The 24,827-nt window shown below is 32.8% G+C and overlaps 1 protein-coding gene across 1 annotated transcript in view; it reads right to left on the bottom strand.

The window, feature by feature from the left end:
- Nucleotides 1–8,535: 8,535 nt before the first annotated feature.
- The window catches only part of DIP-lambda (Dpr-interacting protein lambda), a 30,341-nt gene continuing 14,049 nt past the window's right edge, over nt 8,536–24,827 (bottom strand). Inside the window, exons 5-8 of the mRNA XM_077429377.1 lie at nt 10,358–10,489; nt 9,162–9,281; nt 8,917–9,087; nt 8,536–8,834 (exon numbers count right to left, since the gene is read on the bottom strand). Of these exons, the coding sequence (XP_077285503.1) occupies nt 8,536–8,834; nt 8,917–9,087; nt 9,162–9,281; nt 10,358–10,489 (722 nt within the window). The remainder of the gene's footprint in view (nt 8,835–8,916; nt 9,088–9,161; nt 9,282–10,357; nt 10,490–24,827) is intronic.

Genomic DNA, 24,827 nt, shown 5'->3' with positions numbered 1-24,827 from the left:
CACGTATTTTGATACTTCAACCTACATATAATGGTTAAAGTATAGAAGGTTTTCGCACCGAGCTAGCGAAATGATTTTCTTGTCCTAAAATGATAACCTTCTAATTCAGTGGTTTCCAAACTTATTGCTACTAGGCCTCCCTTTTTAAAAAATCTAATCTTGGTGCCTCCTCCCACTCCTTTTAATTTTTAAAAACAATACAAACACATTTTTTAAATGATAAATGCAATAATACAAATATAATTGATAGAACAATAAAATGATTCTTCCAACTGAATTATCAGCAAGCGGTATTTGTCGCAACGGGATGCGGTGCCTCCGCTCTAAAATCGCCAGACAAATTGAACGACAGATTAACGGACGGCTGCTTTAAATGCAATTCTCATCTTCTTGAATGATAGATTGCACATCGGATGACGGGTAACCTTTCGATGTGCACAGATGCAATTATTAAAATGGTAATTTTTAAAATTGAGTTGGATCTTTCAGGCGAGTTTAATAAGGCAAGATTTGATAAGTTCCGAATCTTGCCTTATTAAACTCGCCAGAAAGATCCAACTCAATTTTAATAATTGCCATTTTAATAATTGCATCTGTGCACATCGAAAGGTTACTCGTCATCTGGCATGCAATCTATCATTCGAGAAAACGAGAATTACGTTTAAAGCTGCCGTTCTGTTAATCTGGCGATTTTAGAGCGGATGCACCAAACCCGTCGCAACGATCTCGAACATGATTCGTCGCTATTTTAACCGAAGATTGTAATCTACTGTCAAATTTTATAAACCGGTAAACGGTAAATGATTCCTCGTAGCAGTATACCGGTATTTACCGGTAAATGAAAAAAAAAACAATTTCATGGATTAGACTACTGTATGTGGTTAGTTTTCCCGAAAACGTTAACCTAGAGTGAATCGTAAATAATTAAAAATAAATCTCAGGTGAATAATCTTATATATAAAACCGAAACGGCGTCTGTAACTCTTTTGTGATTGGCTGTCGTCAAAGTCGTTTCTGATTGGCTGGATTGGTCATAGACGTTTGGTCGGTCGTTAAATTTTTTTTCAATTCAAATAAATTTAAAAATAAAACAAATGAAGATTTTTTTCATGCTTTTCATTTAATTTCTATTTACCAAGCGAAGCCGAGTAGTACCACTAGTATCATATAAATGCATTAAAGTCAATTCGTAACTATAAATACATTTTTTTTAACCAATCATATTTATTTATTTAAAGTTTGGATCATTTGATGAATGTTTCGATAGTAAATGAAACAACCGTCTGATCGCATTTATTACGATTAGGTTGGTCTGTGCTGCCAGTCAATATATCAATTTTAAATTGCCACATTTAATAATTAAAATAAACAAATTTCACACAACCTAATCCACAATTCGCCACTTGCATCGATTTTCAATGTAATATGATGCAATTAAATGCGTGTATTTGTATTTATTTGCGATAAAATAGTTTTCCGGTATATATTATTTACCGATGGCGAAATTAATTTAAGCCGGTATTGCAATCCGTAATTTCAACCATATCAATAACTGCTGGTAAAACTATTGGTTTAAAAATATATTTAAAATGCATAGTTTCAAGGTGCCGTTTTAATTTACTTGGTCTCATACATCTATGTATGTACAGCTAAAACTTTCATACAGAACAAACACATTGGTCTTTCCAAGCCATCTAAAATAGCACTTGTAAATCCCATTGATAAATTGAATGAGTGGTATTTTCTTGTTTTGATAGTTTTACTTCCTTATTTCCTGTAGCTTATATTCCTACTATCTTTACTTGTATTGCCGTCGATATCTTTATTATTAGTGGATTTTTTCTTCTAGCAAGTCAAAAATTACGTGCGATCCAGTTTATTATACATACTTCTAAATAAACTTTCAATGTTTTGAAATTTTATTTGTAAGTATATATTATTTTATTGTATTATTTATTTATTTATTCATTCACCTACATATAAGTTTATTTACCTACAGGAAAGCCTAATAGGTAAACCCCAATGCGCTTTCCTTGGCAATTACAAACGATTATACATATGTATGTACAGTATCATAGAGACAGAGTGAGAAGCATTCTATAATATCAGCAAATTCGAGATGCTTATAAACTTGAATTTGCGAGTTTATAAGCATTTAAAAGAATTATGTAATATTATAAACTTTTTGCATCTCCTTTATACTAGTCCAAGCGCCTCCCAGATTGGAAACCGCTGTTCTAATTAGTCATCAATCAATCGAAATCACTTAAAATATTTGATCCGGCCAGCATGCTTTACCCACAAAAAATGGTTCACTATTGTCATTTACTATTGTCGTACAAAGTAAGAGAACAAAAAGGTTGACAATAGTAATTGATAATTAATGAACCATAAATAACAGTAAGTGTAATTAGGCGTTTTAGGATTGAATTTAATAAATGATTCATATTTATATCGACGATCCAAATAGGAAATCTCTTTTGGTTTTTATGTTGTGATATGACTATATTTGTAATATGAATTGCGAAAAAAAAAAAAATGCTTTTAGATGGAAAATTCAATTATCGTTCACTTTATAATTTAACAATGCAGATGCTAAAACAACATTGTGAAAATTCTTCTCCGGTTAGGCGTTGGATAAATTGTATATGGTTTATCTGTATTTAGTGGGCTTATGAAACGTTGCTTATAGTGTAGAATCCATGAAATGAAATACGACCAGTTTGTAACATTTGCGTCTTTCAATTTGAAATTTTGCATGCGGTACGTATAGGTTTTGGGGATTTAGGTGTAGCGTTTTAAGCCTCGAGAAGGATTTGTTGGGTTTTGAGCTTTGACCCCTTCGAGACCCACCTCTAACCTTTTCTTCTCCGCATGGCCTGTTTCACTCTTTTAGTGTACAATTTATCTCCGAGGAGACCTTTATCCACGCTTGTACACATGTAATCGTATACCCTGATATCTACGAGAATTATTGTACGTTTAACCAGAATCCATTGAACGTACTAAAATATTTATATCAAACTACATATGTGTATTGAATCCTTTTTGAGGAAATAGTATGTGGCTTAAAACTAATTCTAATTAATGTACATGGCAAGGCTATTACGTCATATAGCGACTTATAATAAACTATGTACATACATTGGAGTAGTTGGTCTATTTAATTTCCGATTTGTATAGATCTAAATAACTTCGTCTCGAATGTATGCGTTGCTTTATGTATAATATTTCGTAGAATACATACATGCAATGGTGACATGAGAATAATTGTTTGCGACGCTTGCCGTAAATACACAACATACATTTAAGTATTACAAATAAATGTACATATATGTAACGAAAATGAATGGCAATTATGGTGTATATTAAAGTTTCCAAGAAAAAAAAGTCAACTTGATCACATGATTAAATTAAAAAAAAACGATTAAAAACAATTGAAAGACCTAATTAAAAGCAATTTTTTTTAATTTATTTATGTAATATACGATTTATGTGTAATATTTCATTAATAAGAATTGTTAATAATTTCCATGTCGACGTTCAGCTTAGTGTTTTAAATTAATCAAACAATAAGAAGATGATTCAGTTCATTGGAATAGACAGACTCGTGCATACATATCAATTAATCAAGATATACATATTTACATGTAAGAATTGTTAATAAGTTTTTGAGCTTTTTTCCGTTATGTCTTCCGTTCTACTCTGGTTCTAACATTAAAATTAGATAATATTATAAATACTAACAAAAAAACGAATATAAATTTAGATAGTGATCACTGGATCAGTAGCAGTATTCAATTACATAGACTTAAGATGTATCGTGAACTACAATATATGCACAATAAAAGGCTTTTAAAAATCAAAATACATTATAAGCTAGTCATAAACAAAAAATACATACATATGTATGTATATATGAGTGGAATCCGATAATAAAATATTTTCATATTATAATCAAATTACAAACCGTATCCATTTGCATATTGGATCATAGGAAACAATTTTTCATAGTCTCGATTGAATAAGATATCATGTTATTTCATATATATGTAATAACTATATTACATATGTATACATATGTATACTAGCAGGTCTGCATTTAAAAATCTTTGACTGACTCAGATCCCGTTTCGACTCTAACGCTGATTCTCATTACATACTTAAATGATTCACAAAATTAAGTATGTAATGAGAATCATAAAAAAAAACATACAAATATAATATTTGATAAAGGTATGCATAATACTTACATATTCTTTACTTTTCAGCTGACAAAATTTAAGCATGTGATTAAGCCAATTAGTATTTAAGCTGTAAATGATTGCATTGAAGTACATATCTGAGGATCGTTTAATTGTGAACGCACTATCGCATCGTAAACGTTCAAAGGCTTTGTAAAACAGTGGGAGTCTGGGAGGCATCCTCATCCTCTTCTATGCACCATCTCCCCCACCCTCTCACCTAAAGCCATAGACGAGAAAGCGGTATAATGGGCATGCAGAGGAGGTATTGTGAGCAAACGGAGGACCCGTTGCAGGCCGCAGCTACAAAGTGTTTTTGTGTGTCTCGCTGCAGCCAAATGATCACTTACGTTATATTGGAGCACACCGCTCTGCCTTTGTGCACCATCATTAACGAACATTAGAATGCTCTCACGACCCCTAAAGACCCCCCCATTGCTCGCTTAGGTTTTTTATCTTAGACAAATGTCTTAAAATAATGAATGTTTTCATTCAGACAAGGTTAAAAATCAAAGTTGCACTTGATTGAATTTGCCGCATGGAGGATAATACGGTATCGTAACACTAGTATAACGGTGATCATTCTGTATTACATACATACAAAATATGTATGCATTTAGATTTAAGTGACTTTAAATTTACGGCAAAATTTAGAAAGAAAGAAAAATTAAAATAAATAATTTATTTTTTATGTTACTTATAATGAGCCAGTTTATATACAATAGTTTAATATAATACTTTAACCCCCCCCCGTAGGCTGCCAATTAATTGCCAGTTACTATTATACATCTTGAAATTAATAACTAAACATTGATTTATAGAATATTGTCGGTTTGAAATTTAATTTAATGTAATTTGACGGGGGTTTAAACATGTAGAAGAACCAGCCCACGAGAGTATTTTTTTAATATTCGAAATTTCATAAATCTTTTTAGAGCAAATAAAAAAATGACTATTAAAAATGAATTATAAATGTCTGTATGTATATATATATATATATATATATATATATATATATATATATATATATATATATATATATATATATATCCCATCTTGCGGTCTTACTTTTACCCTTTTGCATTCTTTCGGGTACCATTCAAGCACTTCTTTTGTCCACCTTTCGTCCATTCTTCTAGCCACGTAGCCCGCCCATTTCAATTTCAATCACTTTACTCTATTCACTATGTCCACTACCCTTGTCATACTTCTCACCCGCGTGTTCCGCTTCCTGTCTTTCCTCGTTATGCTAAGCATACAGCGTTCCATACTTCTGTGAGTGCATTGGATTTTTTGTAGCATCTTGGCGTTCATTTCACATCCATACGTCATCACTGGCAAAACGTATTGGATTAATAACTTATTAACCCAGGAGTAAAAAAATCCATAGTAATTTACATACATTTTTGTAGTTGTAGAATATTGTATTGTGAATTTAAGCTCAAGTTTTTAAGGTATCAAGATATGTTACTTTGATAAAATAAGAAGATTTTTCTCAATATTATTTAATATTTTATCTGAATCTGAATTATTATTTTTTTTGTGAATTAAGCTTTCAAGTGTACCGTTATGTTATTAGTGAGGATTTCTTTTTCAACAAAACGGTAAAAGGATTATTAATTTTAATAAGGCGTAATTGCAAAAAAAAATTTTTTTTTGATGGATTTGAAAAATTACATCGATTTTCAAAAATTGATTGTGTAAAATCGATCTTACGATGTTAAAATCTCAACAAAATGTATAACTTGATATAGCATTAGTTTTGTAAACTTAAGACAAAATTATTTGAATTTATAAAAAATACAATAAAATTGTTAGATTCATAACTATCAAAAAATTCAATTATGTTTTGATTTTGATTGTTGTATTCAAACATTGTATCAAACCTTAAAATCCAAATAAGGACAATTTGGATTCGATTGTTACGTTCAAGTTCAGTTTCTCGAGGGTCGATAGAAGAAATTTCCATTTATTTCTATTCGAAATGTTCCCGGGGGAACCGTTTTATAAAACCGATGGGGTCGTTTCCGTGATAGTTGAATTTTGAAGTTTTCACATTATCGCGAATTCACGATGTTTATTTTTTTAAATCTCAATTTTCTCACAATTAAAAGTTCACTTATACATATTTTCAAAAATATTGGTTTAAATTAAAATAATAAGAGAGGCTTAAATTCTACTTAGAGGGTTGACGTAGGTACGTAAAGTCTAGTGTGCAAATCCTGTTCGGTTTCGTCCACATTCCCAATGCCACAAATAACGCGAGGATTGTTTCCGGAGTGCCAGTAATCCTTTTTATGTCCATTCCAGTCCCGGGACTGGTATTTAAATATCCGCAACTAATGGCAGGTAAACAACGATCTTATTGCACCTCCGAGGGACGCTTAATGGAATGTAATTATTATTTCCGACGCTCAAGTAAATGAAAAACAAACTGTCCCACGCATTACTGAACCGAATCCTTGCCACTATATTTTACGCGTAATTACCTCCATTTAGCCTATATGTATGTTTGTATTTTGTGTATATAGAAATAAATTGGAACGCTTATGAAAATTTGACCGAATGATGGTTTTAATTCAGATACGTGCAACATAATATTTATTAAAAAAAAAGCATTTATAACAGTATTCTAAAATACTTACCAACTTAAAATAGTATGAATGAAAGGTTCAATCAATATTTTATTTTATATTTAGATAACTTGCTGTCTTTTGGTATCATTGAATAACAAAAAATAGTACAACAGAGCTTTAAGCTTCACAGTAATCAATGAAAAAGAACATGTTTTTGTTAACATTTATTCTTAATAATCCTATTTATTGTCCTCGGATGTACGGTTACACACATTATAACATTTATTGAAATGATCATGGTTAATATATTGCAAAAATTAAATACATAAAGTTGACATGTAAATACTTCGTACGAGAGATAATTCGTAAATAATAAACAAATATGTACACAATTTCTTATTGTTTTGGGTAGCATTGGAACGACACGTTAAATAATTTGCTTTTAATATATAAAAATGACACTTTTACAAGCAATTTTTTTTTATGTATTTTTAACACAATAAATTTAGACACTTATTTACACTTAACGTTCCCATTTTTAATTTTTACATACATATATAATATATGGGGATATTATAATTATACGTATATATATATTTTTTTTTTTAAATACAATATTAATATTGTGATATTCATTTGATATATGTATAGTCTAATGATCAGATGTCATTCGAATATGAAATTTAATTGTATGTATGTATTCACATTATTTACATAGAAAATTTCCACTAATCGTACGTAATACATGTATATATGTAAGTAGTATACATGTATGTATGTAATATACATATGTATTTGGATAAAGGATACAGATATATTTAGTAAATATGTTTGAACGTATTTAATACATTCTAAAGCCATTTCGGATATTTTTCGTTGTCTATATTTTAAAATATTTTTCGATTGTTTGGTGATATGTTCTATATTTAATGACAAATTTTAATGTGCACTATGGCGGTTTTATAGAATTTAATATTGATTTCAATAATTTTTGTGTGTAAATTTTCAATTAAAAAAAAAGTTGAGCATATGTATATTATAGGAGATTGAACACACCATATAGTAAAACATGCATCTGTTTTTTTTTTATATTAATATAAAGTTCGCAAGGTTTTTACCAAAGGTAGACGAACCTTTTAATCAGTGAATCGACAAACAGGATATTTTTTCAATGTTTTTGTTTGTGATCTATCTATTTATTTGGTGTTTGGCTTTTTTTAAGATTTAAGACAAATTTAGGGTTCAGAAATAATTTTAAATATTATTTATGTATGAATATCTATTAAACATACTGATATGCCAAAAATCGCCCTGCAACTTTTTATGTATTGTACTACCAAAATTAAATCAGAAATATGATAGTCACTGAACTATATGTAATATAATATACCAATATATATTTATAATTTTTTATTGAGAAATACACACTCATTGATTTCATTATCGTTTGCGAAGTATGCTAAATTTATTTTCGCATACTTCCATTCAATTCAATTCACCACATGTAGCAATCGATGACAAGGTTTTCCATCTCCGATTTATACAAATAGTAAGCAATAATGACATTAATTTTTGATAAATACGATCATTTCTTTCTTTCTATTGACATTGAAACATGGAAGAAGTATTATAGTTTACACTTAGAAACATCTTAAGCATTTTTTTATTATAAAAATCTAAATTTACCCAAACAAATATTTGACGAATCAATTACTTTAAAAATCAATCCAATATGCGATGAACGGCAAAAGTGCGATCGAAAGCATCAGTCTAGCCTTTGACGTGCATCCACCGTTCATAGTGACCCAGGGGGGTCTCGTACCAGAGTAATCCAAATCCATCGGATCCGACGACTTTTGGTCCATCCAAGACCTCGTCGTCAGATCGTGTCTGCCTTTGTGCTCCGGTTTCCTACCTCTATTTTTGTGCCGGTTGTCAGGAGGCTTCTTATGAGACGATCTAGACGGCTCCGATGTCACCGAAATAGTAGTCATCTTCGCCGGAAGTTGTAGTTCTATTCACCGAAGATTAAAAAAAATTATTACACCCACGCATAAGCATAATAATATAACAGCACGATTCGAATCCAAACAGACCTTGTAAACGTACGCTGCCTTCGACTTTTCCCAAAGCGTTGACAGAAGCGCAAACGTACCCCCCTAAATCTTTCCTCTCCAATCCCTTTATAGTTAAGTTCATATAAAAGCTATATTCGTTTAGTTGTGTTTCGCTCATTACATATTTTCCACCCATCATGATTTTATCACCTACGCGCGAATGGAAAATATAAATATTATTATTCAGGAGTAAATCAACAGTTATTAAATTTTAAAATGCTTACCGTTATCTCTGTACCACGAATTCATAGCACTTGGAGAAGCTTCGACGTAGCATTGAATTCCGACATCGCTGTCTAAAGGCGCTGCCACTAATTGATTTGACACTTTGATGAGAGGTTGAACTAAAATCAAAATATCATATTTATCATACGAACTACAAATTCGATTCGTCTTCATTAAATAAAAGCCATTAAAGAAAAACTGATACGAAATTCAAACTAAAATTTGAACCAAAGCAAAAGTTTTTTTTTAATATTCGAAATCTGGTTTCATTTATTATATTTTTTCACTAAAAGTAATAATTTTTTATGCGTGCATAAACACTTTTGACTCAAATTTGATTTAGGGATAATTTTAATCCTATTTAACCACAAAACTGATAAGGTTTTATTGGCATTCTTATATCATTATACTAAATTGATTATTTTTTCAAAATGAATAGAATACAATGGCTGTCTAAAAAAAATGAATTTGATTTCAGAACATTAATGCCACATCGTAAAATTTTACCGCATACTACGAGCAAAGAGAAAATGCATTATCCACCAGCTCTCCCTTGCATTCTAGAGGGAATAAATTAGAATGAAAAATGCAGAAACCAAATACATACATATATAGCTATGTAAGTGAATACATATACCTATATTATCATACGTGTGTAAATGTTAGAACTATTGATGTATTTACGTACATATGGAAATCAACGACAAACGGAAGCAAATAGTTTTCCATTACTCACGATCAATTTTCAGGTGTGTTTCAAATATGTATGTATGTATCGAATATTTAATTCAATCAAATAATCAGTGCTACTATATATGCAGGACAGGTATATAGAACTAGTGAGACATCAGAATTTGACTAACTTGATTTCCTAGACATGTTTACATAGGATACCCTGGGATTACACACACACACACATACAGAGTACTAGTCGACCTGTCGCTTTTGTTTATTCTTCCAACGTGTGGTTGTTAGGATGTGGTTACTTTACGTTAGTCATAGATTTTATTACAATTGCTACGATGAGAAAACCTCCGTCGTCAATTCGTACGTACAAACGGGACACTGCACCATACAAATGTGTATGAACACACACTAGGGTCAGATTTTGTATGGAATGTGCTGCTTCGTGAGTCGCATTTTTATCGCATAGAAAGGATATCTGTAAGGTATTGGAAATTGTATAGGTACTTACACTGTACTTGCACGATATATCTCTTGCTGACAGTAGGCGGTACTCCGTTGCTGGCGATGCAGTAGTATAGTCCCATGTCGGTGCGCTGCACATAGCTCAAGTGCAGCACGGGACCTTCGTGAGATGGAATTGCTGCACATTCGAACAATAATTCAATTTATGTAGAGACAAAGACATATGTATATATATATTTAAGTTCGTTATGATTGAAATGTATATACTTATATACATATATGTAGATATACATACATATGTACATAGATCGAGCTTAAGTATTTATTTATTTACATATTAGCTGCAGTGACATTACATAATACTTTAACGCGTCACTGTGACCAGACATATAAGCAAAATACAAATACTATATGTTTTAGATGATAAATTTTTGAAATCGTATTCAAATAGTGGTGACATAATGCGTAGGATGGTTTTTGCCAGTTTTATGGAGGAATCGCTTCAACAATGACCTCAGATAAATTGTCAAACTCTGATAGGAAACGATCGACTTGGAATCACAAATATCCAAGTCTGACTAGCAGCATTAAAGATCATACTCGGAATAAATTCTTTTCAATCAAGGTCAGCTCACGGGATCGAACCCGGCGACCTCTTTGGTGCTTAGTATTTTATTTTTTATTTTATTTTATTTTATTTACATATATACCAGGAAGGCCTTACAGGTAAATCCCAATGCGCCTTCCTGGCCAATTACAAATACAAATACAGCATTTTTATTATAAGTCGTTGAATTGCGAGACACTGAAAAAACTCGCAAATTAACGAGACATCTATGAATTGTACATAAATTTTTTATTGTACATCAATCAAATTTTTCAAATAGTGGTGACATAGTAGGTAGGAAGGATTTTTAGCCAATTTTTTTTCCGGGAACCGTTTCAACAATGAAATCAGAGAAAATTGGCAAACTCTGATAGGAAACGATCAACCTGGAGTCACAAATCCAGGTCTGACCAACAGCATACTCTGAAAAATTCATTTTCATTCAGGGATAGAACCCGGCACCTTCTTGACGGTAAGCAGAAGCTTAACGTGCGAGCTATGCTGCTGGCTGGTATCAACGCAACCACCGAGCCATGCTGCTGGCTAAACATATATCAAACATTTATCATGTAAATATATCGAAAAAAATTATTTTTATTTTTAAAATCTTACTTGGATATCACTGCGTTTCAGAAAAAAACACCTAGGATTAAACTGTGAAAGCGTCTTAAAAGGATGTTAATAGTAAAGAGCAAGCTAAATTCTTTTTAAATTTTGCTTTAGTTGATGTCCGAGTGAGATTACTGTTAAGATAAGCGGTCCTTTTGGACTTACTAAATACTTCCTTAAATACTTTTAGACCAGACAATTTGCATTTTATTAATATGAAATTAACCTATTTATTTAAAAAAAATTTATTGTATCATGATGCTATTAAGGGTTGTTTATCATGATGCCATTTACCCTCAGCGACACATATGGTGCCAAATTTTTACATATATAAATTTAAAATCATATACAAATAGTAGGTAGGATGTTTTTTTTTCTAATTTGATGATGAATCGTTTCAACGATGAAATCAGATAAGTAGGCACACTCTGATAGGAAGTGATCGACTTAGATTCACAAATATCCAAGTGTGACGAGCAGTACTGCGGAAATATTTATTTAAAGCACTACACATTTTTAGTGTGATATTTGTTCCTACTTGCTTGGGATGATTAAATTGATTGTTGGCTCCAATTAAGTTACTGTCGTTATTTAAGCCGATACTTGTGCTGATTTTTAATTGATGTGACAGATAAAAACGTCTTTTAGTACAAACATGTTGTTTTAAATTGAATCAAAATTTACACCTTTAGTATACCCTGATATGTTTCCTCTCTCTGTTACAGTTCGCGAATTTAGCTCAATACAAATGTGAAATATTGTCATTTAGAATATAAAAATTCCATAGAATAATATTTTTGTTTTATTTTTAATAAAATATAAAAAATAATAATGTTCAGATTTTTTTGTCACCAAAATTTTCTCATGGGCCATCGGTTGGTGACCGCTGCTTTATATGTGATCGAAATTGAAAGTTCTCTAGTGGCAGGTTGGATGCGTAAAATAGTTAACATAATGAATTGCACGATATTGACTTCTGCATATTCATTAACTTTCGCACTACGGAAGTAATTCGGTTATATGTATACAGCAATAGAATGCGGTTATTGTTAATTTGCGAAGTAATCTAAACAGTCAATAAATTATTTAAATCCTTTTAAGTTTTAAAATCCCAGAACATAGACATGCATTGGCTACAATACACGCAACTGATGAATAGGTATCTCTATGCGGTCTCCATGACGGGTCGGAATGTGAAATTACCGAAAACGCAAATATCAGAAGGCAAAGATCGAAAATCGAAAAATCTTAAGTCGAAAGATCAAAAAAAAGGGTGCATGGTAAACGGTACATACTCACTTAATTTGCGCGAGCAGGATACAACAGGAACAAGGGGAACAGGCTTTTCCTCCCGTATTAATGTGCGCACGCAGAATATATATATATATATATATATATATATATATATATATATATATATATATATACATATGTATATGTACATATATATGAATATAAATCTTGGATGCTTGGAAGCATTTTGATTGCACCGTATAAATATATTATTTGCTCGTTCAAATTTTAACTAAGAGAAGAAGCATTAGCACGGTCCGTTGGTTGAAGGGGGCGCGGTCCAGCACACAGTTTGAGAGCGGCTGGACCCGCGAACAATGGCCGCACAATGTGTCATATCGTGTGTCAGTGGCAGGTCCTCGCGCGGATTTATTCAACCGGCTGTACACAACGTCAATGAAAAAGCATGACCCTATTCTATACGTTTTGTTTTGAGCTGCGATTTATGCTGTCGGTAGCTTGGGGCACAAATATCCCTTTATAAAAATATAAACCTCCGATGTATGTATACGTACATATGTATGTAAGAGCCGTTTTGTAAATTAGGTACACGCTTTGAGAACCGCTTTGTCGTGATGAATGTGATCGTTTACGCAAATGGCATTTTTCCTCACGCATCATCTGTCACTTGCCGTGTGCTTTTTTTTCCAGCGAAATCGTTTACGACCACTCGTTTATTACGTGTATACTGTTGTATCAAGCGAGGTGTTGAAATCAGCCGTGGATAAAGTGCTCCACGAGCGATGAAGTGAAACCCAATTAAAGACTTGATGAAACTCGTGAATATTTCATGAGACGGGTGTTTGACGTGTATGTAGTAGATACAATACATACATACATATGTATGTACATACATATGCATGTAAATGTTTTAAATGACCAAATTGTTTGCAGTTGTATGAATAAAGGGGTGAAAGCAGTGAAAAGAGTAGTGCAGAGCCATAAATGCAAATTCATGTGCATACGTTGTAATTTTCAACAAAGATTGTTGTTATTTTATGAAGAATTGCAATTTCATAATAGGGATTTCAGTGGAGAATATTACGTTCTTCAATATCAATATTGATGTTTATGAATGCATTGGGTGTTTGTTCATCTAGAAAATTAATATATTTTCTCCGTTTCGCAAGAATTTTTTTGTATTATTTAAAAAAATTACTTGATTAATTCAATTCAAGTATGTACATAGGTTGAAATCAAATTTTTAATTGTATATTATATAATATACAATTAAAAATATTGTATTAAAAAAATTACATTTTCTCACAAATAAGAAAATGAAAAACATGTAGGTACGTATTTACACAATAATTTTATTTAGAGTATTGTTACATACATACATTTCAACTTAAAGTTCAAAGACAAGTTTTGTTCAGTTGCAAAGTAAATGTAATATAAAACTTGCAAAATTCAGATGTAATTAAATATATTAATTTGGACGTAGTTGTCAGATTATTATATTTCCTTTTTTCCCTTATTATATTTAAGTGGATTCTACGATTATCTTCGATTAAGATGGATATTTTTTTTGTCATAATAGAAAAATCGATTAAGGTAATTAAATAATACTTGTATGTACTCGGTAGTGCCTCTATTAAGTATATACCTATACATATGTACGTATAATATTTGTTTGTTTAAAATCTGTGTTTGAAATCGTATCAAAAGCTTGTCAAATAAAATCGGAGAATTTCGACAAGTGACGGCTGAATTGAATTTTAATATCATCCTAATTTTGCCAGCAGCATCAAAATATACAAAATTATTGAGGGTATATTCGGAAAAATACATGGCACGAGTATAACCCCGGCTAATTAAAAGCTTAATTGATTTAGCCAAACGTGTTAAAAATAAACAAATTGTAGCAGTGTCCGAAATCAATTATCTAATCAATAACTCGTATAGTACCTAGTATAGATAAAGTAAAAATAGGATAATTAAGTTTCAATGTATGTATGTATGCATGCATAAATATACATATGTGTGTACATATGTACCAATGGCGTGCCGTGACTTTTAAACAAGGGATTAGGTATAGAAACTAATAAAATAAAAGTATATACATATTTTAATTATTGAATCGCACTTCGCACTTTAAGACTTCGCGATTTGTTCTGAGGGAATCGTCTTTGGGAAGTCCCTTGCCATATTTGCCATACTTGCCCCTTGGCATTTTAACAAATAAAAATAGTTCAGAATGATGTTTGATAGATACAAATCAGAATATTCTTAGTGAAAGTTCTACTTAAAGAGACGAGTAGATTAAAAATGTTTTATCTTCGACCGAATGCCTATACAAACATAGCAATTAGCAGAACAGAATTGAGAAAGGGAACAGAATTGAGACGGCGAGTCCGTGCAAGCGAACGACGTGACGGACCATACCATAACAATACATTACCTCAGGTAGGGTCGATTCCGGTTTCTGAACTTCTCTAATCCGAGTGAGTAATATCAATATGGACAACGATTTGAATTATTGATATTTTTTAGCCTAGTCCCTCTAGTCCAATGACAGCACGCTACTGGTATGTACATAATATGTGTACGTAGCATATACATATGTATGTATGTATGTTTGTATGTACATTAGAATATCACATAGCAGAAAAGTACGTATTGAGAAAAGTTTCATCGTGGAGAAAATTCGCGATGGCCGTAAGCGAGGTCCAATCGCGGGCTCCCGTCTGCGGCCAGGAGCTTTAAACGCGCGGCCCGTCGCGGTTTCGTCCCGTCCGAGTATTTAAATGTTCGTTTGACGTTTAATATATGGTCCGCTTTTAATTACGACTGGGGGGGGGGGGGGGCGTATATAGACCGTTAGTTGTGTGCGTTTTTCGGCGGATCCCCTCTCACCATTCTCTGCTCTTCCCTAGCCATTAACGGGAGCCCGGCCGGGGGGAGGCAGGTCTCCTCGGCCGACCTATCCGCTTAACCGACTAATCCCCGACATAAATTCACCCTGTTCCGTAAAGAACAAGATACCACTGTATCACTTCGCTTTGGAGTCCCCCATTCTCCTTCTCCTTTCATATGCAGGGTTCGAAAGATTCCGGTCTCCGAATCACCCCACACCCTCCCTCCCGCTCAGTGCTCTTTTTTGTGTCAGAATTTCATGGAAAATAAATAAGTAAGTAGATGTAACTATTGTATAGGTAGTATAAAACATAAAATAATAAAAAGGAATCGCGTGCTCACTCGCACGCTTTGTATTCCCGGAGAATCGCAAAAGCGGGACGTGACTTTGAACTGGAGAGCCGTCCGCTAATTCCAAGTATAATATTGTATAAAAATAAATTTTGGGTGTCGGGCTGGATTTTTGCCTTTGTGTATTTTAAATTTTTTGACGTCATTCAATTTTGAAAAACTTTTGAGATTTTATTTTATGTTTCTTTGTTTAGATGTCTATAAATGCTGGCTCGCGTTTGGTGTGCGTTAAGTTTGGATCAAAATAGGCCAACGGTGAGATGGTAGTAATTGATAAACTTTATTGAAGCTGGTTTGTTACTTACAGGTGATAATTACAATTCGATGACAACTATGACGACATCAATATTGTACTGTTGATTTATATAAGTATCGATTCCTAAAGAGTCGCCTCGTGGGTATATCTACAATGTACATTATACAATATAAAATTTAATTTGTGATAGTCAGATAGATGAACAGATTTTCTTAAGGAATATTTGACACATATGTCGTTTTTACGTTGCTTTGGTATTATTTTTTCTTTTTACAAATTACATGCTAATTTTAATTGACACTTTTATCATTAAAGCTAACATTATTGATTCAAATTAAAATCCAACTCTTGCTCTCTCTCTATCTCTCTCTATCTCTCTCTTTTTCATATTGAATTATCTTTATATTGATAAAATTGTACTCGTGCTCAGGCGATTTTATGTGAATTGAGGATTTTTGCTCTAAAACAGCGTCTTTTCTATATGTATAATCTTAAGTTATTAAATGTATATTTCATATTAAAAAAATTGAAATATTTTAATATTTCCGTATTTCCGGTTATACTAACTCTTTGAAAAACATTTTTTATCTCTTTTCTCTTTTCTTCACATTCAGCGTATATTACGTCAGCGGGTGATCGTACAGTCGTTCTTGATTTTCGTTCATGAGAGTGGACTAAGGTTTTACTTTGGGAAAATATTTTGGTGTGATTTTTTTCCTGATTGTATCGTATTGTCAGATCGGTTTAGCAATTCAACCGAGCGAAAGAAAATAATTTTTGTGATAATTTGATGTGTAATTTGTGCGAAAGGTTCGGTATTTGGGCCAATGGGTAATGCCAGCCCCTCAGGGTCGTTTTCGGGAAAATCTCCTGAATCAAATACATAGAACTGACGGTGGAGAGAGAGAAAATCACGCTCATAGTAAATTACACATTAACCGGAATGTCTCGCATTTTTAGCGTATACTCGATTCCGATCATTACCGATTTATTATGAAAGATGTGTGCAGTTTCGTAGGAACGCGTATTATAGGACTCACAATGCTTGTACATACGTACATATGTACGTATGTATTTATACGTAACCCACTTCATCTGACCAGTATCTCAAACCGAGACACTACGATAAGGGAAGTTTAGATAGTTGAAAGTTGATTAATGTGTAATTCAATACATTGCGGTATGTTAAAAACAGATGGAAGTATTATATAAAAAGTAGGTTTAAATGCAACGGATTTGTTCCGCAGAATGGAAAATGGCGACGACGTGTAGGATATTGGACATTGTAAATTGATTCTTTATCTTCTAATCACTCCATCGGGTCCCCGGGTCCCGTAATCCCTACCGGAGTAAAACAGAGCGGTTAGCGCAGAGGAACGACGATAAGGGGAGGTGGGAATCGGGATAGGAATGAGGTGAAGGGGGTTTGCCGTGGAAAGGGTACGAAGAAGGGCAACAAAGGGAAAGAGGGGAAGCATTGCAGCGCTTTATTTGAAAGTCAGACATAAATGGTCCGACCAACAAAGCGGAAAAATAAAGACAAATGTAGCGTGGCCCGAAAGCCATACGCGTCGTATAAACGGATCTCGGTTCTACCGATATTTTCATCGCCCACACTATTTATTATTATTATATTATATATATATATGTATGTACATATATCATAATGTTATATACTCCGGAATTATTATATTCCCCTTGGTATAATATCTAACGTAGGAATGATCTCGGTTCTTGTTTAGTAACGAGTTGCAGTTAATAGGTCAGTTAGATGGTGAGAGAGGCGGATGTGAGTAAATATGTATGTATACATATGTATGTGTGTGAGTTAAGCTTGTCTAATCAATGAGCAAAGGCCGTGAACGCAAGTTCTCTAGCTAAGAACTGCAAATTGCATCAAGTGCAATTAGATAATTTACCAAGTTGAAAGCGGAACTGTTCAGTGTAAAAGGATTGCGATGGTTTAACTTTATACTCGATCGATGTTCCATATTAGTTTCGTGAACTGTAAGAGACTGTCGATTCCAGGTAATAATCACGTGCAAATCGAAGTTTTTAAAATGCAGGAAAATTGCTATTAAAAACCTCAATGATTTAAATTTATGTATGTACATACATACATATTAATAGTCATGTATAATATATTTTAATGTTGAATATCAAACAACCAAAATTATTAACCAACTGCTTAATTTACACTGCTCTTTATATATGTAATACATTAATAATAAACCGATAAATTAAATTGCGTACTATATTATGTACTATTTATTGGCTCACCCGATTTGATCGATTCGCGTTTTTTCGACTCTGTGAATTTCCAAATATATTGTCTGCTAATATAAAAAGATAAAAACACATACACAAAAATGTTTTATACAGCAAAATACTTAAATAAAAGGTAATCCATTAATTTCACTGAGTGGCAAAAAAAAGCTTTACTTTAATTAATATTTACTAAGTGTGATCCACTGAATTTGAATATAATAAAGGTTTATGATGGTTTCTTCTCGTTTATGAGATTTCAAATCATTTTTATGTGATTTGATATGAGATTTTATGATATGGAGGAAGCCTAATTTTCAGTTCCAAAAACACTATTTCTGTTTGACTTGATTCAAAAATTGTTATCACTTATATTTATTTTATTTATATATTTATACCAGGAAGGTCTAACAGGTAAACCCAATGCGCCTTCTTGGCCAATTACAAAAAAAAGTAATAATCATTGAATAATAAACCCAAAACATCACATATGTAGATATCGCATAGAATATTTTGCGAGATATTTCTTGAAATGAATTAAAGTGGACTTATGACACTTTAAATAATAACGGCTCAATTATTGATATTTTTCCATAATTTGAAACTAACATTGAATTTTTTCTGCTTATGAATCAATACGCAATTTCAGAAACTTAGTAGGAATAGATTGAACTAAGAATAGAAACTAAGTATGAATACATTAAACTAAGAATAGAAACTAAGTAGGAATATAATTGTTTGGTAATTGTACATGTTTCAACATAGATAAGATTCGCATTCTAACATAACGTCAATGCTTAAATGAAGGAAATCAGGAATGATTGATCCACCGAAATGAGGACAGTATCACGCGACACTATTTACCATAAAATATTTAAATTGTAAAGAGTTTACCGGATCGTGTGTTGTGTGAATGAGTGTATGTGTGTGAGCGAAAGCTAGATAATGTATTCTACATAGTTAGCAATAAAGACGTGTCGGTGTGTACGTGATTTGTGTCGTAAAAAATCAATTTATATAAATTGGTCGGATTTGCTGCTTAGTTCCGGGTTCCGCTTGTTACAATGATATATACCTAGTCGGAGGCATCGAGTGCCAATACAGACAGTTTCCACGAGCCACCCAATGAATATTTATCTGAACAGATGAGCGCCGCCACTGATTTATAGGGGAGAAATTTAAAAAGGAAATTGGCGCCCCGAACCCGAAGCAACCGAGAGCTTTTCCCCAGACTTCCCCTTTATCTTCATTGCATTTTGTTTTTTTTTTTCAATATTTTTTTCATTCAGATCTGAATGCTGCGGTTACTGCAGTCGTCGTGCACGTTTCTATCGACCGAATTTCTATTTATGTCAAAATGAGACGTATCGCCACCGGGATATAATACGTCCGATGCATCTTCCTTTCGATACGTATTAAATTGCGGAAAAACGCGAGCATGCGCAATAATGGACGTTTGACCTATTTCGTGAACATACTTTTCCGTAAGTTTTTGTTACTTTTTTTACAACGAATGCATCGATCTTACTGTAAACTCGATAAAGTGTACACTTACAATCAATGGAGGTGTATTCGTCAGACCTATGTACATATGTACGGATACAATGTAGGTTTCTCGGTCGGGAGATTTCTAGATTTTTTTTCAGAATGCTTACTCTATATCTGTATGCACATATATGCTACAGTCGAAGTGTATTTTTAGTTGTAATATATATATATGTACTAACTGGCGTCTTAGGTCATTCATATTCGAATATAATTTAACTAGTAAATTACAGCTCTACAAACACTTTCAACAATGTGTGCCGGTTGTAATATAACAATTGAGTTTTGACAGCTGTGATGTTTTTACAAATGCTTTAGAATTTAATAATGCGTTAAGTATTGCGAATAAAGGTAATGAGTACCGTGTTACGATAACTCTAAGAATGTGTTAAAAATGTACCTTTCCAACTCGATTTACTAGTCGAGTGACGTTTTCACGAAAAGCTAGCCTCTCCATCTAACCTGGTACGAACTTATAGTTGAATTATATCTTTCAGTTGTAGTATATTTTAACCAGTTGGAATGTAATTCGCCATATGAATGAACTCATGTGGATTAGACGGAATATATTCCAAATAGTCAAAATATATTTCAACTGAAAATACACTTCAACTATAACGGTAGTTGGTACCAGGTTATATGGAATGTCAAAAGAATGGAAGATATACTTCAACTGTAACATATATGAATTAATTAAATTATTTAAATAAAAGTTCAACCTACAGTTGAATTTTCTATATTAAAATTTATTTTAAGTAGTTTATTAGTAAATTTATTCCTAAATTCAGTTCACAATTTTTTGCCGTATTTTCAATTATCTACTACACTTTTTAAAGGTTGTGTATTTTCCCAAATAGATAAAATAGATAAAAAACAGAATTACAAAAAATTGACAGTAAAAAGAGCATATTTACATATACATATGTAATATGTACATCTGTAACGTTGGAGGTTTTTTTAATTCAAAACTCTTTCTGATTAAACTAACGTATAAACTGCTTAAATAACATTGAATGAAAATGTATTGTTGAAAATTATAGAGTTATATTTGCGATAACTAATGATATTTCAGTATTAGAATTAAACATTACTTTACATGTTAGTCTAACAAATCACCGCACAAAAAAGTGTAAAACATTCATACGAGTTTCTTTTTTTCAATTTAATGAAAATTTGCCCGAGATTTTTTTTATGTTTATTAATTGGTGGGGGATTTTTCTTTTAGATTTTTCACGTTTTTCCATTGCTTTTAAACGCGACTGGCAGAAGGCGTTGTTTCGGGATGGCATTTCCTTTTCGGAGCTTTCGCAGAATTTCGTTTTACATTTCACCCGTTCGTTCGGATTTCGGAGTCGGGGAGAAAGCTTCGAATATGGCTTTTGTTCGATAATTGCACATTAAACTTTACACGTCTGAAAGTTTTATAGTCGTTTATAATTTTCCAAATTATACATCGGCGCCCGATGGATTGTATGTAAACGTGGAGCGCGATGATATTCAATACCGCGTGATATCTCCGATCGGTATCGTGACACCGCACCAGCTCAAATCCTACATTTTGAATAACTTTCGGATGTATGATAAATATATTTACTGACGTATTATAAAATCAATCAATCGACGCCTATCAAATTATTTTTTTTATTGATATCGACGTTAGGTGATATCTTGAGATTTTTAATATATTTATTAAAAATCAAAAATGCCATATTAAGTACATATTATATAATCTAATGTTTAAATTGAACCAACTAAGCGTAACATCACGTACATTAGAATGTAAGTTGTTCGATAGAAACTTTCTTCAGCAGTGAGATAGGGATACGTAAGGTTCTCTGTAATGGAGCACGAGTGTAAGTCGCATTGTATGCAAGTCCCGAAACGATAGCGAACTATTATTTACAAAGATAAGGTAAACACAATAGCTGGGAGAGATCTGCACAGACAACGCTCTGAATTCTGCCAAACGAGTGATCGCGTTCAATGGAATCCATATGCGGTTGGCAAACATCGGGGATCTCTGGAAAATGAACCTCGTGTTTCAGAGGAGCGTGACTTTCGTACACGGTTGCAACAAAATCTAATGTCAATACGCTTCGTTCACCGTAAAATTTATCTCGTTCTAAAGTTTGCATTCGATATGGATTGTAGGACGATTGATATATTGAACGGCACCGTATGTATGGTGATGATGACGTCGGATATGCGTGATCGCGGTTTCGCCCATTGGCCTAGCAAAAGCTTTGTGCAAAGCTCTGAACTGCGGTCGCCACCACTAATTAGGCCTCATTCACCCCATGCACATGCACATGGTGCATTTGATGCTAATGTCAAAGACCACCCTCGACAATAGTATGCCCATACATTCAACGGAAGTTCGTTGAAAAATAATTGAAATTGAGTAAATTTCCCAGAACCTTGGAAACACTTGGCGCACGGTACGTTCGAATATGTGCGCTTGATTCGAGGGGAAAATTAATAATTTTTCTTAAGTGGATTTTTTATGTATTCGTGCAGAAATTCTTCACTATTAAGAGACGAGAGTAAAATAATAATAGTAAAAAACGAACGTTGCAAGAAATCGTCGGTGGCCGTTGCTCGAGCATTCATATCTATCTACATAGATAATTTTATTCTAGCGCTGTCGAGATAATTTTTCATTGGCTCTATTCGAGCTTTTTTTCATCGATTCTGTTTTTTGTAGTGAAATACACCTTTGAAAAATATTTTTATCTCTTGTATTGACTAACTGTCTAGTCTGTCAAAGCTAATACTCACTGTGAAAAAAATCAATCAATTATCAAATAATTATTTCAACTAATGTTTTATACGAATCTTTCATATATTTTATCTGTTTAAATTTCTTAGCTCTTCTTTGAGGCGCAATTTAATTTACTTTCTAAGTATATATACATACTTATGTGTGTACATATATTATTGAGTATTGCTCCATGCTTTTTTATCAAAAGGGGAAAATTTGAAAAACGTTTTCCATCAAAGTAAAGATATCTACTATTTTCTATTAACTTTTCTTGTTCGATTGGCAAATATTGAAAGCAAAAATTGTTCAATCAAATACTTTGGGTCAAAATCGATTAATATTGATGATCGTTTGAATCAAATCAATGATCATAAAACACCTTTTTCGTAAGCCGTTACGTACATCGTCGATGGGAAATTGCATCACGTTTGTCTGCAATGCATATTTCACGCGATAACAACTTAATGCGTTCATACATCACAATTCCCGACCGAAGGATTGCCTTGCGGGAAAATTACGTGACATTTTGCGAAATTTGAAATTTTATTTCCCGTTTTATGACCGGTATATGTTTTTTGCCGTCCAAAAAAAAGTCAGAACGATACAGTGAATGCGAATGAACGGACATATATCTGTGTATGTAGAATATATTTGATACACGTACATATGCACATACATATGTGGGTGATATATATATTTTTTAATTCGCATATCGACGTATTTATAGCACTCTTGGCGTGCCAGGCTCATCGAGCCATTGATGTCCAAAGCGGTGGAAGCTCACTTGAAATTTGATACAGACGTGGCGAAATTTTGCCACGAGCTTACAATGCGAAATGTAAACGGAAGAAAAGCACACGAGCTTTCGCAAGCGGGTTTGTCGGCACGTAAGCTCGCATGCTCGTCACACACGTCTCTCAAGAAACAAAGCTCACGTCGCACGCGGAAAACGCAAAATTGTTCCCGGAAAACGATCTCTCGACACAACTTCTATTAATATAAAGAAGAATCTTTTGATTAATTCGGGATTTCCGTATCAATATTCAGCCGAGTGTTTTTGTAGATTATCTTGTGTAAATATGCACGTATGTAGAATGATGCCCGTATTTCAAAACGTGGATCTTAAATGTTTAGTAATGAAAACTATTCTATGCAATAAACTTAAATTTCGAATGAGAATAGAAGTAATTTTCGTTTTAAGTTTTCCAATTTCTTATTACAAAATGTTTACTATGTCGCATTTACATAGTTTGGTTTTCGTTAAATCACTTATTGCATATCTATCTATCTTTTAATCATATCTTCTATCTATGTATATATAATATTATATGTATATTTATACATTTATATGTATGTACATACATAATATACGCCTGAACAATAAGATCTTCCATTAATGTGTTTTGCCAGTGATGCCGTGTGGATGTGAAACTTGGACATTGAACGTCAAGGTGCTACAAAGTTCAATTCACTCAAATAAGCATGGAACAGAATACGCGGTATAGAATATTATGAAGAGATAGGAAACGGAATACGTGGGTGAGAAGTACCACAAGGGTAGTGGATAAAGTGGAGAGAACGAAGAGATGTAAATGGCAATGGGTGGGTCATGTAACTAGAAGAATAGATGAAAGGTGGACAAAAGAAGCGCTAGAATGGTACCCGAGAGAATGTAAAAATGTGAAACGAAGACCTCAAGGAAGAGGGGTGTCATAACTAGCCTACCTTTCTTAATAACATATTGTTCCTATTTTTGATTTGTCGAACAATCGATCAAGAATGCAAATGCAAATCCGCGTGCTCCGCACTTATTTCTGGGGGAATCGTTTTACGAACTGAATCACTTGCCATATTTATACTCAAAAAAATTCTGTGTAAATATGTGCTATTTTAATAAGAAAAAAATAGTTCAGAAAGATGTTTGATAGACTCAAATCAGAATATTCTTAGTGAAAATTCCATAAATGCTTGAA

Source organism: Arctopsyche grandis, chromosome 4 (assembly GCF_051622035.1).
Source record: "Arctopsyche grandis isolate Sample6627 chromosome 4, ASM5162203v2, whole genome shotgun sequence".
Taxonomy (NCBI): domain Eukaryota; kingdom Metazoa; phylum Arthropoda; class Insecta; order Trichoptera; family Hydropsychidae; genus Arctopsyche; species Arctopsyche grandis.
This window is presented reverse-complemented; position numbering and strand designations above follow the sequence as displayed.